This window comes from Erinaceus europaeus, chromosome 12 (genome assembly GCF_950295315.1).
Source record: "Erinaceus europaeus chromosome 12, mEriEur2.1, whole genome shotgun sequence".
In the NCBI taxonomy this organism is placed as follows: domain Eukaryota; kingdom Metazoa; phylum Chordata; class Mammalia; order Eulipotyphla; family Erinaceidae; genus Erinaceus; species Erinaceus europaeus.
In genome coordinates this window covers 81,548,488-81,568,452 of record NC_080173.1, presented here as the reverse complement: position 1 = coordinate 81,568,452, position 19,965 = coordinate 81,548,488, and the positions used below count along the sequence as shown (strand labels likewise).

The 19,965-nt window shown below is 37.7% G+C and overlaps 1 protein-coding gene across 2 annotated transcripts; it reads right to left on the bottom strand.

Annotated features, from left to right (window-relative positions):
* Positions 1–350: 350 nt before the first annotated feature.
* On the bottom strand, positions 351–17,048 carry ASPA (aspartoacylase). Of its 2 annotated transcripts, XM_007522976.3 has the most exons (7): positions 16,927–17,048; positions 13,298–13,558; positions 10,670–10,865; positions 8,772–8,865; positions 5,169–5,276; positions 3,112–3,221; positions 351–1,924 (listed from the first exon to the last, which is right to left on the bottom strand). In XM_007522976.3, the coding sequence occupies exons 2-7, from the start codon at positions 13,531–13,533 to the stop codon at positions 1,727–1,729; spliced, it is 942 nt and encodes a 313-aa protein (XP_007523038.1). In that variant the 5' UTR covers positions 13,534–13,558; positions 16,927–17,048; the 3' UTR covers positions 351–1,726. The 2 variants fall into 2 exon arrangements, with proteins under 2 accessions (XP_007523038.1, XP_060060168.1); XM_060204185.1 differs by lacking the exon at positions 16,927–17,048 and having other exon boundaries at positions 13,298–13,688.
* Between the last annotated feature and the right edge of the window lie 2,917 nt (positions 17,049–19,965).

The window sequence follows — 19,965 nt, the reverse complement described above, 5'->3', positions numbered from 1 at the left end:
AAGGATCAATGTGAGTGAAGGAGGATGGGAACAAAAAGACAAAGCAGCCTGGGTTAGAAAGGACACAACAGGAGATGAGTCTAAAGAGGCTGTGGGGGAGGGAAGGGTAGACCATAAAGGGCATTTTGCCTTTGCAATAAACATCTGAAATTGAATAATTTATCAAGTACATATTCTGCACGAGGCACTGTGCTCACATACACTAACCTATCGAATCCTTAAGATTATGTCAGGATAAGGTCACTTTTATTACGGTCACCCCTAATTTATAGATGAGAAAATTGAACCATAGACTATTAGAAGTAACAAAATTATTAAGATTAAGCTGAGAATGACAGAAGCCACACAGCAATGTTATACATTTTTTATTAACAATTTCATCTTATTAGAACTCTGAAGACTATAGATATCAAGTTGGATAAAATTAGACTTAAACAACAAACAAACCAAAATTGGTCTAAATTGCACATTATAAATTTTGTGAGTAATTGAAATTTGATGGAAGAACAAAGTATTTTTATGAAAACATATGTTTGAAAAAATTGGATTAGAAAAATTGAAACACAAGAGGATCGATCATTTGTAAGAAAGTTTGGTAAGACTTGCTATGCATAAAAATTGATAAATTATACAGTTACTACAGATTTTAGAATGATATTACTCCAGTGAAAATAATTTTGATAAAATTCAGAAATAAATGCTGAGAGATTTATACACAGTTTTGTTATGCTGTGTATTGAATATGTAATAAAAAATGATCTTAATGGAGTTCACTCCAGTAGAAAGAGTCTGAGAGGTGGCCCAGTGGTAGAGCACATGGCTTTCATGCACAAGGCCCTGAACTTGATCTCTGGCACTGCATGAAGTGATGTAGTGCTTTGGTCTTGCTTCTTTCTATTAAAAAATATTGTAAAGAAAACAAAGACAGCTTATTTGATTAACATCTTCCTCTTAGCTCTCCCAAGTTGGGAAGGAACTTTAAGGATAAAAAATGTTAGAAACAAGTGCACATGCCAGAGGAGAGGCGCTCTGTGTGACAAATGGAGCATTTAGAGTTTACTGACTTATTCATAATGCTGCCTTAGAGTCAGTCTTCATTTTGTAAATTCACATTTCATCTTCTAAAGAGCATTTTCAAATCTATTAATCTCACAACTATTAATAAAGCTTGTAGATTGAGTAATGAATATATTATCACTCAAATATAAAATAGCTAAGCATTTAAAAATAGCAAAACCTGCACCATTAGCATCTAGTCATCTGTACATGACTTGAAAACATCCATTATCTATTTTTATGGTGAAATTAATAATTTTTTACATAAAGTATTTCAATTAAAAATCTAATTTAGATTTAAGGACTATTGAGAATGTTAATCTATCAAAACATGATGTACAAAAAACAATAAAGAAATGAGATACATTTCCTTGCATAATCCACATAAATCATTTTTTCTTTAGAACATTCATTAATTTCTTTCTTTCTTTCAGAAACTTAGTTAAGTGTCCTAAGGCACTGAGCGAGGTGTTACAGTTATCGAGTTGAATAAGGAAGGCTCAGTCCTGCTCTTCTGGAGCTTACAAACTGGTAGAGCTTTACAAAATATTGCATAGTCATGAACTAGAAGTGATTTCTAATGTAAAGTGATTTCTAATGCAGGTCGAGTAATGAATATATCACTCAAATACAAATAGCTAAGCACTTAAAAATAGCAAAATCGGCACCATTAGCGTAAAGTGGAGTGAATACTCTTTGCGTTGAGTGTTAATTTAGTTGTTTTTGCAAAAGCTTCTTTCTTTTCATAATATGCAGCCTCGTTTACAAACACTGGGTACACGATACAGTCTCCACCCAATGGAATAGTCTTTCCATCAAGCGTTAAAAACACGGGATCCCCAGGGCGCAATGGTTTCCAATCTTGATCCTCTCAGGAGACAATTAAAACACATCAGTTACATTTGCATTCTCTCCTACTCTACATACTTTATGTGAAGAGCTAGACATCCCTTTAAAAGAGATACATGAGAGGGGCCAGGTGGTGGTGCACCTGGTTGAGTGGATATGTTACAATGCACAAGGACCCAGGTTCAAGCTTTCGGTCCCCACCTGCAGGGCGAAAGCCTTGTGAGTGGTGAAGCAGGGCAGCAGGTGTCTCTCTGTCTCTCTCCCTCTCTATCTCCCCCTTCCCTCTTGATTTCTGAGTGTCTCTATTCAATAAATAAAATAAAGATAAAAAATTAAGAAAAGAGAGGTACTTTAAGAGGCATATGATTGTCTGACTAAAGATTAAACAATTTTGGCAGCTGTTTTAAGGGTTTCTTTAATTTTTAATACTAGTACAGGTAATTAGTTTGCCTCAGTCCAAGTTTGCCTTCATATTATTGCCAAAAGAGATTCATACTATAAAATGGATCACCAACTATGTCCCTGTCTAAGTGTATATTCTATCTTATCCTAGCTGAAGTTAAGCTTTCTTTTCCAGAAAAACTCAGGAAATAAGTTCTTCTCTGGGGTGGGGGGTGGAGGGGAAGGAAAGAGATTCTGATATTTTGCTCTAAACGATTCACTGGTGACTACAGGCAGCATCATGGCCAAGTACAAACAAGGTTGGCTCTGGAGAAGTCGCCGAGAGCTAGCTAGTGTAGGAAGGCTGGAGGGCTGGGTGGTGGTGCACCAGGTAAGCACACATGTCACCATGTGCAAGGACCCTGGTTCAAGCCCCACACGCAGAAGGGAAACTTCACAAGCAGTGATGTAGTTCTTCAAGTATTTCTTTGTCTCTCTTTTTCCATCTATCCCCCTTCCCTATCAGTTTCTCTCTGTCCTGTAGAGAACATGTTCACTAATATTTCTCCAGAATCAACAGAAGATACACTCAACAAATATCTACTGAGTGAGGAGGGTCTTAGTACCTAACCTACACTACAAAGTTTTTGAGAACATCATATATATATATATATATATATATATATATATATATATATATATATATAAGTTCTAGTCAAAGGTAGGAAACCACTGTTTTGAATATTTTAAAAAAGTAGCAAAATGTCAACAAGGGCAACAAAAGGGAATAAATAAATAGTTTTTTAAAAAGTAGCAAAATGTTACCTGCAGATTAGGGTGGATAACAGCAATAATTTCTCCATTTTCATTCCTGGGATAATCAACTTTCTCTATTATCTTATAGACTTCGATAGCACATGGAGGAAATTCTTTTCCTAGGGAGAAAGAATATATACAAATACTACCGTGATGCTGGCCTGACTTCCCTGGGCAGACAACCCCACCAATGTGTTCTGGAGCTCTGCCTTCCCAGATCCTCTGCCCCACTAGGGAAAGAGAGAGACAGGCTGGGAGTATGGATCAACTTGCCAACACCCATGTTCAGTGGGGAAGCAAATATAGAAGCCAGACTTCCCACCTTCTGCACTCCACAATGACCGTGGTTCCATACTCCCAGAGGGATAAAGAATAATAGGAAAGCTTTCAAGGGAGGGGACTGGATACAGAGTTCTGGTGGTGGGAACTGTGTGGAATTGTACCCCTCTTATTCTATGGTCTTATCAATATTTCCATTTTATAAATAGAAAAGTAAAAAAGAATATATACAAATAACTGGAAAGATCTCCTGAAAATGGGAGCTGACATGCTAAGAAGTTGAGAATAACCACTAGCAAAGGGCTAGGGAGATAGCATCATGGTCATGTAAAAGATGTTCATGCCTGAAGATCTGAGGTCTCAGGTTCAATCCCCAGAATCACCATAAGACAGAACTAAGCAGTGCTGTGGTCACTCTCTATTAATGTGTGTGTGTGTGTGTGTGTGTGTGTGTGTGTGTATAAACAAAAAAAAGAGAAATAAAAGTTTTAAGGAGCACATACTACATTAGTTAAGAAGGTTCATAAAGAGTCTGGGCAGTGGTGAACCTGGTTGAGTGTACACATTACAGTGCATAAGGACTTGGGTTCAAGTCCCCATCAACACCTGCAAGGGGTGAAGCTTCATGAGTGGTAAAGAAATGCTACAGGTGTCTCTTTCTCCCTTTCTACTTCTCCCTTCCCTCTCAATTCCCATCTGTCACTATCTAAAATACACAAATAAACAAGTAAACTTAAAAAAAAGAATGTTCATAAACAACATGAAGCCAGAGATGCTCTTGAATGATTCCCCCATCACATTGTCCTCAAGTACAATGACAGACAAAAGTGGGAATGCAAACTAGTGTAGCCCCTCTGGAAGACAGTACAGAGTCTTTATGACCTCACTAAATGTGCCCCAAGTCTCACCTCTCCAGATCCCTACCCACTAAGCAAAGAAAGAAATAGGCTGGAGGTATGGCCAGCCTGCCAACATCCATGTCCAATGGAGGGAATGGGATATGGAACTCTGGTGGTGGGAACTGTATGGAATTGTATCCCTGATATCTTACAATCCTGCTAATCATTATTAAATCACTAATAAAAACAAACAAAAACAATCTTTAAAGAAATAAAAGGAGAAATGCCTTATCATTCAGCAATACCACTCCTCTGCAAATATCCAAAGGACATGGAAACAGTAATTCAAAGGATATATGCATTCGTATGTTCATAGTTGCACTTATTTACAGAAAATAGCTCAAACATGGAAGCAAAAAAATACTCAAAGTTAAATGACTGGATAAGGAAGTTATGGAATATATATTTAATGAAATACAACTTTAAAATAAAAAATACAATTTTTTAATTTGGGACAAAGCAGACTTTACTATGCTGATTGAAGTAAGAGGTAAAGGACAACAGATATTTTTCACTTACATGTGGAATATGGATGACGAGTCCATGTGAACTTTCTAAACCATGCTAATGAGACTGTCTCTCAGACTGTCTAAGAACTATAGTGGTTATAGGTGTGGAATTGTATCCCTGAAATTACATAATTTGTAAAACACTCATGACAAGGTACACACCTATCCAATGTGCTCTCTCTCTCTGGCCCTTGAATAGAAATTTAAAAAGCACTTAATAATATAAGCGTGGTAAATTTGACTTAGGTTCCAATTTCTATTTCAGTGCCTGGTGACTAGGTTATTACATGTGTCTATCTCATCTCCATTTTTTCTATTTATACAGACCCCCTCCCTTCTGTACTAACAAGTAAGGCAATAACACTTGCCCATATCTTACCTGTATTGAACTTCTGTATAAAATCAAGAGCGTGCTTAATGATTTTTCTCATCTGATCCAAAATATCAGCTCTCAGAACCCCTTGAGGCTGAGGACCAACTTCTATACCTAGGTTTAGAGGGGAGAGAGTCACATTTGTTTAAGTATTAGAACATATTATAAAATTAAGAATTTAATTTTGCAGGACCTGGGACCTCATCATTAAAATTTATTAAGAAGGTGGATCATAAAGCAACATGGAAAACATCTGAGACATAATGAGACAAAAAAGTAGAATATTTACACGAGCAAATTATAGAGTGAATAAAGATTGGGAAATAAAATGGAAAAAAATCAAAGAGTTGCATTAGGGTAATAAGGTCTTGGGATATTTTTATTTCTTTTTTTTCTTTTAAGATTTCATTTATTTATTCATGAAGATGGAAGGATACATATATATATATATATATATATATAGAGAGAGAGAGAGAGAGAGAGAGAGACGGAGAGAGAGAGAGAGAGAGGGAGAGAAAGAGAAAGAGAGAGAAAGAACCAGACATCACTCTGGTACATGTGCTTCTGGGGATTGAACTCAGGACCTCATGCTTGAGAATCCAAAGCTTCATCCACTGTGCCACCTCTCGGGCCACAGGATATTTTTCTTTAAATATCTTTCAACAGTGTAAAAATACGTAAACATCTTAATATAGTAAGAGGGATAGACATATATGTCATAAAATAATAAATGGCCACAAAGAGAAACATCCACAGACCTCAGATTTAGTTTTAGCATAAAGAAATACACATTTAGTTACAGAAATCTAGATTATAGAACATGGATGAAAATTTATGTGATTCTAAGGTAGCATTCTTGCCCTTAATGCAGCAAGACCTCCTGACATAATAGTGCAAGGTTTAATTTATTTTATAAAACCAATGTTCATTTATTTTTTCTTATCCCAATGAAAACATTCCTTAATTATTAGGCTTATTTCCTATGACTGTGAAGCATCCATCCTTAGATTTTCCAGGTATTTTATAAATAAAAAGTATTTCATGATTTTTTTCTCTAATCATTTATCTAATTCCTTTCCTCCAGCCCAAGTTTTTCCCACACAGTCATCCCTCCAGTCACTTTCTCTATTTATCAAACTATTTACCAGGTAAACAACTCATCACTACTTTTCCCACTCAGTTCATATACATTATTTTCCATGTACCCTATTTTCACCTACTTTGGCATTTCTCAATCCACAAAATCTTACTATACTCTCTTTAATTTTCTGGTATTTATTCTTTGTACTTAGTTTTCTTGTAAAAATATTTGACACATCTTTAAATGTATGGCATTAGTAAGTATCAGTGCAAAAATATTTGCACAAATGTGTAAAAATATATTCATGGATGCATACTGTAGAAGAGATTGTTGGTGTTCTTACTTAAAACATGTACCATTACATCCTTTCTAATACAGCCCTGATTTTAGTTGGGTATGCAAGCTTCAAGGTAGGTGAATCTTTCTCTAGCTTAGAGGTTGGAGGGGATAGTTTAAATCAACCATGGTAATCCCATTACCCAAGTGATTGATTTGAATAGTTATTTGATCCAGTTGTGATCAAGGGAACTATAACAAATATCTATGAATTTGAATCTCTTCCTTCAACTAGATATTATCACATTGGCATAGAGTTGAACTGCAGAGAGAGAGAGAGAGACAGAAGGGGGAGAGGGATGAGGTGAAGGAGAGTGATGAGGGAGATGTACAGGGAAAAGGAAAGGGACAGGGAGAGGGAGAGGGGAGGGGGAAAGGATGGGGAGGGGGACAGAGAGACTACTAAGAAGATTCTCAGAATGACTTATTGTAAGTCTGAGATTGGATATAATAAATTGTTTCTTTCTAGGGATAAACTTTACCTGGAATGATCCTGCTATGTTTTAGTAGTTTTGGCTATCGAATGTAAAGATGATTTTTAGAGGTGCTTAGTAGAAGTTAAAGCTAGATTTTAAGGGGCAATGGTCAAAGATATAACACAAAATATGATTAAAAGTGAGTTCCTCACTATTCTAAATTCTTTTAACCCCAGGGAAAGCATGGTAGAAATATATCCCAAATAAGATAGCACAGTTGAGAGGGAAACATGCAAGATCTATTTTTTAAAAAATATTTTATTTATTTCTGAGAAAGATAGGAGGAGAGAGAAAGAACCAGACATCACTCTGGCACATGTGCTGCCAGGGAGCAAACTTGGGACCTCATGCTTGAGAGTGCAAAGCTTTATCACCACGCCACCTCCCGGACCACAAGATCTAATTGCTTATGATGACAGTACTCCTTCATTTAAAGATATGGTGCTTTGTATAACTGTGCGTCTGTGAAGCTGTACTCTATAAACTGATAGGATTATAAACCAGTGGTACACCATTTACAAAATACAAAAAGAAAAAGACCTTAAAATGTGGCTCTATTTTTAAGGGTCTAACACATCAGTAGTTATTTGCTCAGACTAAGAGCAGCATTGTTAGATAAATAGCAGTTATTGAGACTGTGCTTTCAAAATTTAGAAATCTTATGCTTTTATATGGTATTACACATAAAAGAAATAGGATCTTTATTTTTTATTGTTATTTCAAATAGTTATTTATACTTGTATATTTAGCTTGCCCAAACTGATCCCCTGCCTATGCACCAAAATTATCAATAGTTAATCAGAATATTCTTAAGTTTGCATATACTGTTTGACAACTTACTTTTTCTTTAAAAGAGATGCCACTTTAATCCTGAGACTGTCATATATCAGAAACAATAGTAACAACACATATTGGAGAGGCCGCAGGGGTAAAGGAACCCTCCTACACTGCTGGTGGGAATGTCAGTTGGTTCAGCCCCTGTGCAGAGCAGTCTGGAGAACTCTCAGAAGGCTAGATGTGACTTACCGTGTGGCCCTGCAGTTTCTCTCCTGAGGATACATCCTAAGGAAACACACACATCTATCCAAAGAGATCTGTGTTAACCTTTGTTCATAGCAACACAACTTACAATAATCAAAATGTGGAAGCTGCCTAGGTGTCCAGCAACAGATGAGTGGCTGAGGAAGTTGTGGTATATATACACAGTGGAATACTACTCAGTTATTAAGAATGATGTCACCTCATCATGAATGGAACTTGAAGGAGTCATGCTAAGTGAGACAAGCAGCAAAGGGATGAACTCAGCTCATAGGCAGAACTTAAGAAACAAGAACAGAAAGGGGAAACACAAAATAGAACTTGGACTGGTGGTATATTGCACCTAAGCAAAGAACTCTGGGGAAGGAGGGCAGAAAGGGGGTTGTGGGGAAGTGAGTTTTCAGGCTCCTGTAGATGATGACGGACCTAATTTGGGAGGAGAGTGTTTTGCAGACATATATCTTGATGAGATAAGAAATTGTACCCATGTGCCAATAACTGTTCTGTAGACCATTAACTTCCCAATAAAAAAATAAAGAAAAAGAAAAGAGATTCTAATGCTATAGTAAAAAAGCTTCAGGAAGAATGTTTCAAAATGCAAAAAACCATTTTTTCCCCCCTCAGAGTTTCATCTAGGGCATATTTTGTTTGGAGGCAATAATGGGAAATGTGACTTACCAACAGGATACTTGGCTATAGAACGCGTGGTTGCATATTTGAGGGAAGGATGCTCAGTAAGATAAACATAGCAGGGTAATGGAGCCAAAGAAGTCTGGAGAGAATGTAAAACATCTTTATGTCAAGACTATATGCTTATCCTTTTTGCTGCTAGCGAGTCGATAATACCTTCAATATGTTTTACTTAACCAACAAAGTCTAGTTTTATGAAGCACACTCTAAAACCCTGTTATTGTTAATAACTTTGAAAACACACTCTAAAATGCCATGTTATGATAGCTTTGAAAACATATAAATGAATTATAAATAAAATTGAGTTATGCATAGCTTTCTGGGTAAAATATATATTAAACAGACCTTGAGAACCACAATCAAAGGAAATGAAATAAGTTTTCCTTCTGAATAGACGTGTTTATTTTTGTTTTCATCACTGTTTACAGTTACATTTTAGCTTAGTATTAGTCTCTTAAAGAGTTCTACTTTGAGGAGTCCGGTGGTAGCGCATCACGTTAAGTGCAGGTGGCACAAAGCACAAAGACTGGCGGAAGGATCCCAGGGTTCGAGCCTCCGGCTCCCCACCTGCAAAGGAGTCGCTTCACAAGCGGTGAAGCAGGTCTGCAGGTGTCTGTCTTTCTCTACCTGTCTCTGTCTTTCCCCTCCTCTCTCCATTTCTCTCTGTCCTATACAACGACATCAATAACAACAACAACAATAACTACAACAATTAAAACAACAAGGGTAACAAAAAGGAATAAATCAATAAATTAAAAATCTTTTTTTTTAAAAAAAGAGTTCTACTTTTATCCCTGTGGCCGAAGTCTCTAGAGATGTCGAATGAGTCCTTACTTTTCACTTATCTAACTGGGAATTTAAGACAGGCTTCTTAGTTTTGATGATCCTGTCAAGTGCGCTACTTCCGTGCCTGTCAACCAAAGCATTCAGATGTTCCTTTGTATTCTTTGAGCAACAAAGAATAGTTATATTATGATCTACCAGATATACTACCACCTATTATTCAAAATAGATGTTCTAAGCTTGTTCAAAACTCCTGGGAGAGAAAAAATAATGGACCTTTTTTTCTTTACAAAAAATGACCTTTATTATCTGTTAGTCATTAGCCTAAATACATATTTATCTGTTAGTAATTTAAGGCTTTTAACAGCTATATATAATATTATTATGCAAATTTTATAAAACGAGGAAAGCAAAACATGTGGAGTAGCTTAGATAAAATCAGGTTTTAAAACGAGGTTTTTCTGGTAAAACTCTTTTTCTCTAAATTATACACAATCTCTAGAAATATAGATAATTGTTACAGAGAAATAAACACAAGATTCATTATTTATAATTTTTACTTGTTATTTTCTAGCAATTTTTCCCCCTCTAGATATAGGTGCTGTGGATACCTGGATTTGTCCAGATTTCTGATCCTTAAAATGATTCACTGTATGAAGTACTTAAAGATCAGATGTGTCTTGTGGTATCTGAATTCATGAGGAAAAAGCAATGACTAAAGTCAGCCTTGTTATCACTGGCCTTTAGTCAACATTAAATAGCTTTTTATAATGCTCCCTAAAACTGTAATTTAACTATCTTCATGACTCCATTACATTTTCTCCATTAACTTTACTCAGTTTTAGTAAATTGCCTATGATTTGTTGGCCTTCTGGATAAACTATAATGTTATAGACACAAATTCACAAGTGTCTTATTTGACTTATTGTTTTCCTCATGTCTTCTCCTCCTCCTCCCTACAACACTGCTTCTATTCTGGTGCTTCCCACTTCTCCATCTCTCTTGCACACACCCTTTTTAACCCTTTTATAGACTTTACATCTATAATTTACTTGGAAGCACAGGTATTATGCTACTTTATAAATTACTAACATCAACATTACCTTAATATAATGAAACATCTGAATTAAAAAGTTATTCCTGGAGTCTTCAAGAATAAGAGTGCACCCCATGTTAGCAGTAGTGTTGTGAAGGTCAAAAATGATGTCGCAGAAATCTTCACTGTCTTTTGGACCAAATAAATGATTTATTTCTTGAGCCCTTCTTACTTCATATGGCAAATCCTCTAACATTTCTTTGCTATTAATAGCAGAAAGAAAAAAACATTGACATTTGTAGCTAAGATAACATTAAACACACAGGTAGAACCCATACCTGAGGTACTAGTTATTAAAATTTTAATTTGAAAAAAATCTCAAGGGAGGTGGGATTATTTGAAAAGTCTATAAAATGAGAAGTTGCATAATTTTAATTTTTTAAATTTGATTCTATATAGTGGTACATTGACGAGCTTGCAAATAAGAGTTCATTTGTGTTATAGAAAGGACATTTCAAGCAGAATTTTACACTTAACTTCAACCTTAAGCAAAAATGTATTAGTGATTTAATAGTGGTTTAAAGATTATAAAATTATAGGGATATGGTACCATATGCCCATCAACAAAGTTTTGAGCCCCTTCTCCCCCCAGCATAGTTAGCACAGATTTAAAAATATATATATCTTATTTAATCAGAAAACTGCTTTTAGGTCCTTAGAGTTTCAGGCAGGCAAGTATTTTTTGCATAGCCATTATGCAATTTCCTTGACTCCAGGAAGTTTTAGAAATAGACTGGCTACTTCTTTTTCTTTTCTTTCTTTCTCCCCTGTCCCAAGTTCACATGTTTCAATCTCCAAATTCCACATATTCTGGTAGCAGTCTTCACCTTCTTATTTAACCTTAAGCAAAATTCATCCATTAATTCAATCAACAATTCTTTATGGGAACTGGGCTACTATGGCCAGTTCATCAAATACACATTTTATTTGCACTCTAGTTAGTTCTAATGCTCAAACTGTTAAACTGAGGTGCTAATTTAGTCCAACTAGGGTTTTTTTTTGAAATTTATTTATTTATTCTAGATTGAGGTGTGTGGTGTGTGTGTGTGGGGGGGGGGACTAAGGGGAGGCTACCAGAGCACTGCTTGGCTTTGAAATAAGGTGGTGTCAGGAATTGAACCTATGGCCTCTGGGATCTCAGACATGCTGTTACTCTTGAAGGCTGAGCTATCTCCCTAGCCAGTTTGTACCTGGGCAAGTTCTAGCTAAAAGACAGTAAGAAGATGGAGAAGCTGCTTTTGACTATGACATAAAGACCAAAAGAATAAATGCTTCATGCTAAGGACAGTGCAGTAGGAAGACAGGATCCTGATATCTTTGGGCCTCTGCACCAGCCCTGCACTTCTTACTTCTTACTTATGACAAAAGAAATCCTTGCCGGTTAAGCTAATGTGTTCAGGTTTCTATTATATAAATTAAAAATAGTTCCTCATAGAGATATTTACATTTCAAAACTTTAATTCATTAATAAAGCTCATCAGACCCTTCTACCACCAACTGACTTGCTTCTGATTCTCCTCCCCTATGAATAACTCAGTTGCTCAGTCAAGGCATGAAGTCTTGAAAGATAATGGGCATTGAAAGAGTTCCAAGGAATGAAACTGAATGAACAGGTGAAGGCAAAATCCTCAAGGCCCCCGTTCTCTCTTTAATTTTGTTAGTGATTTAATATTGATTTACAAAATTACAAGAGAACAAGGGTGTAGTTTCGCATGGTTCCCACCACTAGAGTTTCTGTATCCCCATTCCTTCCATTGGAAGCTACAGCAGTTCTTCTAAGGTTGCAGATATAGGTCAAATATTATTTCCACAATTAGCTGCCTATATCTTTATATCATGTGCCCATTTTTTTCTATGGTCCATCTTTTCCTTTCCAAGTCACATCTACACCTATTAACACTTCCAATTGGTTCTTCCTTTCTCCTCTTCTTTCTCTAGATCCTGATGGAGTTGAGTTCAGAGCCCTCTGGTCATCTTCCCCCTATAATTTCTCCGCTTCTGGGATTATTAACCAAAATTCTTTTTCAGGTGCAGAAGGCAGGAGGTCTGGCTTCTGTAATTGCTTCTTTGCTGGACATAGGCATTGGCAGGTCAATCCATACTCCCAGATTGTTTCTATCTTTTCCTTGTGGGGTAGGTGAGGCTCCAGGAAGTATAGATGACAAATATGTTTCTTTAACGATGCTATTTTAAGGGTCAGGGAGATAATGTAATGTTTATGGGAAAGATTTTCATGCCTGAGGCTCCCAAGTTCCAGGCTCAGTCCCTGACACCACCATATGACAGACTTGAGCAATGCCCTGGTTAAAAAAATAATAATAATAAAAATAAATACCTAAAGATGTGATTTTAAAAAATAAAACCTTTACTATTTACTGTCCCAGTCTGTGTAGAATACATTTCACAATAAGCTAAGAATATTCTAGCACTTTAAAATAGTTTATAAAATACCACATGAACCCTCAGTTTAGATAATTATAGATTTCATTATGGAGTAGAACTAAAAGTGAAAGTGATCATATTCACAATAGCAGCTATGTGTACGGACACTGGTATGATAGCCATTTAAATATATGTTTTCTATCACACAGCACTTTTCAACCACATGTAAACACACCACTAAGTAGAGACTTACCCAAGATTTTCAAGGTCAAAAACTCGATTCAGGTCACAATCAATGTATCTGGTACACTTCTTCACTGCTCTTGGGTTGGTAATAAACGGCTTTACTTCCAGTCCTGTTCTCTGAATCTCAGCACCATTCTCTAGCCAGTGCTTAACTAGATATACCCCTGTTAGTTCATTGCCATGAGTTCCTCCGAAGATAGCAACCTTTTTTATAGTATCTTCAGAAACACGGTAAGAAGTCATTTTGTCAAGTAGTTGTATCTGATTTCTGCAATTTGGGAGAGGTTCAAGAAACTTAATTTCTTAAAAAAGACTTAGAAATTTAAGTCTAAAGGAGACTTTCACCAAAGTGCAAAGTGCAGAGTTCTCTTGGAACATGCTTGATTTTTCTGTTACAAGTTCTGAGTCCTGTACAGTATGTGGACACTCCTTTTTTTTTTTAAGCCCTACCCTTTACCATATTTGGATTAAAGTATGCAAACATCAACTGGAAATATTGCTGTTTACTTTAACTTCTAACTCCCTCAAATGGTCAGTAGATCTAAGTGCAGTAATAAATCAGCCTCTCATACTGATATAAAAATTCTGTTTTTCTTTCCATTAGAACGTCATCGAATGGTGTCTTCATAACTATTTACAGTAGTAGAAATTTTATACCTTTCTAATGCTTAATATATAAAATATAAAGAAGTGACCCACTATATGCACATTATTATTCAATATTTACATTTTCTTGTACATTTCAAAGCATTTTTCTAAAACAAGTTCACGTACTTTTTATTATTTGATACCATTTGAATTTCATCTATTTATTAATTAGATTTTTTTTTCATTGCTGGGACCTCACCTTTTGTAGTGAGACACCAGAGCACTGAAGTTTTTTCCCAACAGGGTGGTGGCTGGGCTCTAACCTGGGTGGTGCTCATAGCAAAGCAGGTGTACTATCAAAATGAGTTAATTTGCCAGCTCCTATCTCTTTTATTTTATTTTTATTATTTTTCCACCAGTATTATCACTGGGGCTCCACTTTCGAACTAGTCACTAATTCTCCACTCCTGAGGTACTTTTCATTATTTTTATTTTATGTTTTTAAGATTTAGATGCAGTGAGAAATAGAGAGGGAGAAAGAAGTAGAGAGGGAGAGAGAGAGAGAGAGAGAGAGAGAGGAGAGAGGGGCCGGGTGGTGGTGGACCTGGTTGAGTGCACATGCTCAAGGACCCAGGTTCGAGCCCAGGTCCCCACCTGCAGGGGGTAAGTTTTGCAAGTGGTGAAGCAGGGCTGCGGGTATCTCTCTGACTCTCTCCCTCTCTATCTCCCACTTCCCACTGGATTTCTGATGGTCTCTATCCAATAAATAAATAAATAAATAAATAAATAAATAAATAAGTAAAAATAAATTTAAGGGAGTTGGATGGTAGCGCGGCAGGTTAAGTGTACATGGTGTGACACGCAAGGACCGGTATAAGGAACCCAGTTCGAGCCCCCAGCTTCCCACCTGCAGGGGGGTCGCTTCACGGGCGGTGAAGCAGGTCTGCAGGTGTGTCTCTCTTTCTCTCCCCCTCTCTGTCTTACCCACTTCTCTCTGTCCTATCTAACAATGATGACATCAATAACTACAACAATAATAACTACAACAACAATAAAACAACAAGGGCAACAAAAGGGAAAAATAAATAACTATTAAAAAAATAATGAAAAAATATTTAAGAAAAGAGATAGAGGAGAGACACACTGCTTCACTGCTCCATTGTTCATGAAGTCTCCCCTTTGCAGGTGCTCCCATATGGTGGTAGGGGGCTTGGACCTGGGTCCTTATGCATGACCAAGTGTGCCCTCTACTGAAGGAGCTGTTTTCCCAATCTCTGAATCTCACTATTTTAAGTAGCCACAGACAGAGATCTCCTCTGGAGCCAGAGCTACCTTTGTCAGAGTGCTTTTTTTTAATGGTAGCACCAAATTAATAACCGTGAGGACTTTAAAATTGTTTTAATTGGTTACATGTGGGAGAAAGTTTCACATGAGGCAGAGAACAGGGGAGAGAGAAACCAGAGCCCCACTTCCATACATGCAGTGCCAGGGATCAAACTGCGAACCTCGGGCACGAAAGTCCAGTGCTCTTCCAGTTGAGCTATTTTTTCCAGCTTCTCATCTTTAAGAATTAAAACTTCCTTTGGAAAATGTTTCATTTCATTTTCATGAAATCTTTTTGCTAATTCAGTGCTGACTTCCTTAGAAATGCTCCTTAGTTTTTGCCTTAATACTAAAGGAGAAATAATAGCTAGTAATAAAAGTTTTTGTAATGCTTGAAATTGTCTTGGGGCATGTTATATATATATGAATTACATCATATTAACTTCTATAAACTTATGGGCAGCAGAGAATCTTTCTATGAAAGAAAATGACCCAGAAGACTAAGATGAATTCTTTGGAGAAATAAAGCAGAGCTAAAATTGACTTGATTTCATGTTCAGTCATCCATAAAGTAAAAAAAAAAAAAGCTCAAGTACTAGAAATACTATGTACTGGTAATGCTAGATTTTAATTATTATTATTTTACTTACTGGATGGAGACAGCTAGAAATTGAGGGGTAAGGGGTAGTAGAGAGGAAGAGAAATAGAGAGACACCTGCAGCCCTGCTTTACCATTTGCAAAGCTTTCCCCCTGCAGGTGGGGACTGGGCTCTAACCCAGGCCCTTGTGCATTGTAACATGTGTGCTTATCCATGTGTGCCCCCACCCAGCCACCTAGATTTCTTGATAGAGACACACAAAAGTAATTCATAAATATTTTAGAGTATTTTAATTTGTACAGCTTCACCCTCATTGTCTCAGTTTACTCATATAACTGCTTTGTAAGACATTGAGACCCTCCATTGCAAGGTTAAGGAAAGAGGATAAGCAACTTGGGTAAGGTTAGAGCTACCGAAAGAAAAGCAGGCCCAGAATTCAGGTTTTGTGATTCTAAGTCTAGTGTTTTTCAGAGGAATACAAAGTATTCCCTGTTATTTTTTTTGCCTCCCACAAAGTTCTGACTTTGCCATTTTAAAATTCACATAAACAGCCATCACACTGTCCTCAGGAAGCAAGCAAACATAGGAATAAAATAAATGATGAAAATATAAAACCTGAGTTCCTTATACTACCTAATTAACCAACTGCTGTGTTGAGAAACAATTAAGAGGTAAAGCAAAATGATGAAAATCTACATTTACAGATCAAAATTACTGTTCTAGTATAAGAAAACTCCATCTAGCCTTTGACTTCCCACTCACAGCCATGGACACTGAACACTTGACCACAGAGAAAACACGCAGAAATGTAAACACATGCTAGTTATCTTGCTTGCTTTGGTTTTAAAAACAGTTGCCAGGACGAATTATTAACACTTGGTTATGCTTTCTTTCTTTTCTGTTGATTTGTTCTATCCTTTGCCCTAGTCTCTTTGGAAATGCTGCTTCAGTTAGCTAGCTGTAGCTGGCACAAGTAACTTGCATTTCGAAGCTTGTTTTAAAGAATTTTAACAGACCAGCACTTTGAGGCACACTGAATGTTTATAAAGTAAAGTTTCCCTTGCATGTCCTAATGAGTAACTTTTTTGAGCGTTAATGAATTGCAGTCCTTCTGTCCTATACTTACCTTGTTTCTTGTTGGATAGTTTGTCTTCTGTGGAAAGCTTAGTTCGGCAAAAAGGAGAGCATTTCCTTAGAACTTGAGCAACAGAAGCTTTTCGTCCTCTTATCCCAAGTTAACTTCTGAAACAGTTTTAACTCCCTGCTTTCCAAAATACACTTTTTTCCCCCCCTAAGTATCGGAAAGGCCTGGAGATTGGAAGTTTAAGTCCAAGGCGCAAGCAGATTAGATTTATTGTGATTTTTTAAAAATCCATTTAGCTAGTTCTTTTCTAATATTTCAGGATTAAGAGCACATAGGGTAAAATCTTTCCTAGATGTTATTATGTGACTAGTAGGCCAAGTATTTAGCATTTTGAAGTACTAAAGAAGTCTAGCAACTTCTATTACTATAAATGTCTTCTGGAACTGGTGGGGCCTGATTTATTTGTAGAATGATATTGTTTTACACAAAGGAAAGCAACGTTTTCATAGTCATGGCTATTTAGTAGATTGATGCCTGGAAATCTGTGGGAGGCAAAGTTCAGGTAGACTGTTCCTGAGACAGTGTGACTGAGGGACAAAGGGGCCTCTTCTCCAGGGTTGTACACAAAATGTGGCTGTCCAGCAGTCATGGAATCCCACTACTCTCACACTGATTTTCTCCTCTTCGCATGGTCAAATTTCTGCCATCTATCCTGATCAAATTTTCAGGTGGAAATAAATGACAAGAACAAGAAAGGAAACAGGAACGGCTGGTCAACACTTCACAGTGCTTATGCTTGCATTTCTTACAGATATAGCATAGGATGAGGCTTGAAGTAGTTTGAGAGATTTATTCATTCTATTTCTTTAGTTTCTGTGCTTCACTGTTGTGGATCAACTTTCTGAGAGAAGGAGAAAGGAGAAACCACAATACCAAAGCTTCCGCCCAGTGCAGTGTGGACCAGGGCTCTATCCTGGTTCAAGCACCGGGCAAAACCTTCCAGTTGAGTTATCAGTCCAAAGAAATTTGATTTTGGTGGGTTCAAGTCCCCAGTCTTTACCAACAAAGGGAAAGCTTCGTCTATGGCCATACCACCCGAAACATGCCTGATCTCGTCTGATCTCGGAAGGGAAAGCTTCAACAGTGGTGAAACAGTGCTGTAGATGTTTCTCTTTTTGTCTCCTTATCCCCCTTTCCCTCTTAGTTTCTATCTCTAGCCAAAAAAGAAAAAAAAAAAGTCACTTGGAACAGAGGACTCCCTGTGTAAGCATCAAGTCCTGGTAATAATTCTGGTGACAGTGATAATGATAATAGTAACAGCAAATTTTGGAAAACTTCCCCATAAACTTGGATCCTTTCCCCAATTATGTAATTATTTGTCTTATAGATCAGAGATGTTCTCTCACTCTCTAATCTAGTCTGGAAGAAGGGCAGAAGCAGTGATGGCCTTTACTGCGGGTACCGCAGAGAGCTGTTTTTCAGCGCAGATCACATGGAGAATCTGCCTCTGAAGCTGACTGACAGCACACCGCAGGGAGATTTTCCTCTGAGAGCTGTGCAGCACCTTACACTGAGGTTGTGTCAGAAAAGGTTTTCCACCATTTCCCTCCAGACCTGGCCCCCTACAATTGAACATCTGTGCGCACCCCCTACTCATTCTTTAACACGTCCAGGGCAAGCAATTAAATACTACTAGTGTATTCTACTGAGGGAAATGTTGAAGTCATATATAAAGTTACTTGCAAGTATTTGTGCCAGGTTTTTACGACATCTACGACTTTCACAGCTTAATGCACACCCCTCCATCTTCTGGTGTTTGTGTAACCCTGAAAGCTTTAAGCCTTTTCTTTCTCTCTTTCTTTCTTTCCTTCTTTCCTTCCTTTTCTTTATTTTTATTTCTGGAAAATATTTAATTTTTTATTAGTGATTTAATACTGATTTATAAAATTATATGATAACAGTGTTCCCACCACCAGAGTTCTGTGTCCCCATCTCCCTCCAATGGAAACTGTAACAGATCTCCCCATGTCACATTATATGGGCTGATTCCTTTTTTTAAATATTTATTTATTTATTCCCTTTTGTTGCCCTTATTGTTTTATTATTGTAGTCGTCGTTGTTGGATAGGACAGAGAGAAATGGAGAGAGGAGGGGAAGACAGAGAGGGGGAGAGAAAGACAGATACCTGCTTCACGCTTGTGAACTGGCTCCCCTGCAGGTGAGGAGCCGGGGGGCTCAAACCCGGATCCTTACGCCGGTCCTTGTGCTTTGTGCTACGTGCGCTCAACCCGCTGCGCTACCGCCCGACTCCCTATGGGCTGATTCTTTATCTATCTATATCTATATCTATCTATTGCTCCACATCTACCTCTGCCCATCTCATGGTCCTCATATTCCCACATTCCCAACTGATTCATTAGCTTTTTTTTTTTTTTTTTTTTCATTTTATTCGATAGGACAGAGAGAAATTCAGTGGAGGGAGAGGTAGAGAGAGAGAGAAAGAGAAGACACTTGCAGATCTGTTTCACTGCAGGTGAAGAATTCTCCCTGCAGGTGGGGAGGGAGGAGGTCGAACCTGGGTCTTTGCGGGGAGCTAATTCTGGGTCAACGCCAACAAAGTGTTTTCCTGCACCCTGGGTGTGCCTGGGCTTCTTGTTCACCGATTCCCCATTTACAATGTACATCTAGAGGGGGTTGAAAACACAAAACTGAGGCAGGGGTAGATAGCATAATGGTTATGCAAAGAGACTCCCATGCCTGAGGCTCCAAAGTCCCAGGTTCAATCCTCTGCACCACCATAAACCAGAGCTGAGCAGTGCTCTGGTAAACAAACAAACAAAAAACACAAAAATGTCGCCCCCAGCCTCACCCCGGCCGGCCTGCCCGACGGCTCTCCGCGAATCCAGGCCTCAGTTTCCCCGCCAGCTAACCAGCGACTTCGACCCTCCCACCCACGCCGCCATATTGATGTGATTCAGAAAGCCACGGCGCAAAGCCCCCTGGGAGCTGGTTCTGAGTCTTTGTCTCGCAGGCCCCGCGCAGGGCACCTGCGGATTCCCACCAACCCACCTAGCACCTCGG

What these genes read in the sequence shown, in the direction of transcription:
- ASPA (XM_007522976.3), bottom strand. Translation starts at nt 13,533, where the DNA reads ATGACTTCTTACCGTGTTTCTGAAGATACTATAAAAAAGGTTGCTATC. An exon ending in TTTGACCTTGAAAATCTTGG is followed by an intron (nt 10,866 to 13,297) that starts GTAAGTCTCTAC and finishes TGCTATTAATAG; the next exon opens with CAAAGAAATGTTAGAGGATT. An exon ending in AGATGTTTCATTATATTAAG is followed by an intron (nt 8,866 to 10,669) that starts GTAATGTTGATG and finishes CATTCTCTCCAG; the next exon opens with ACTTCTTTGGCTCCATTACC.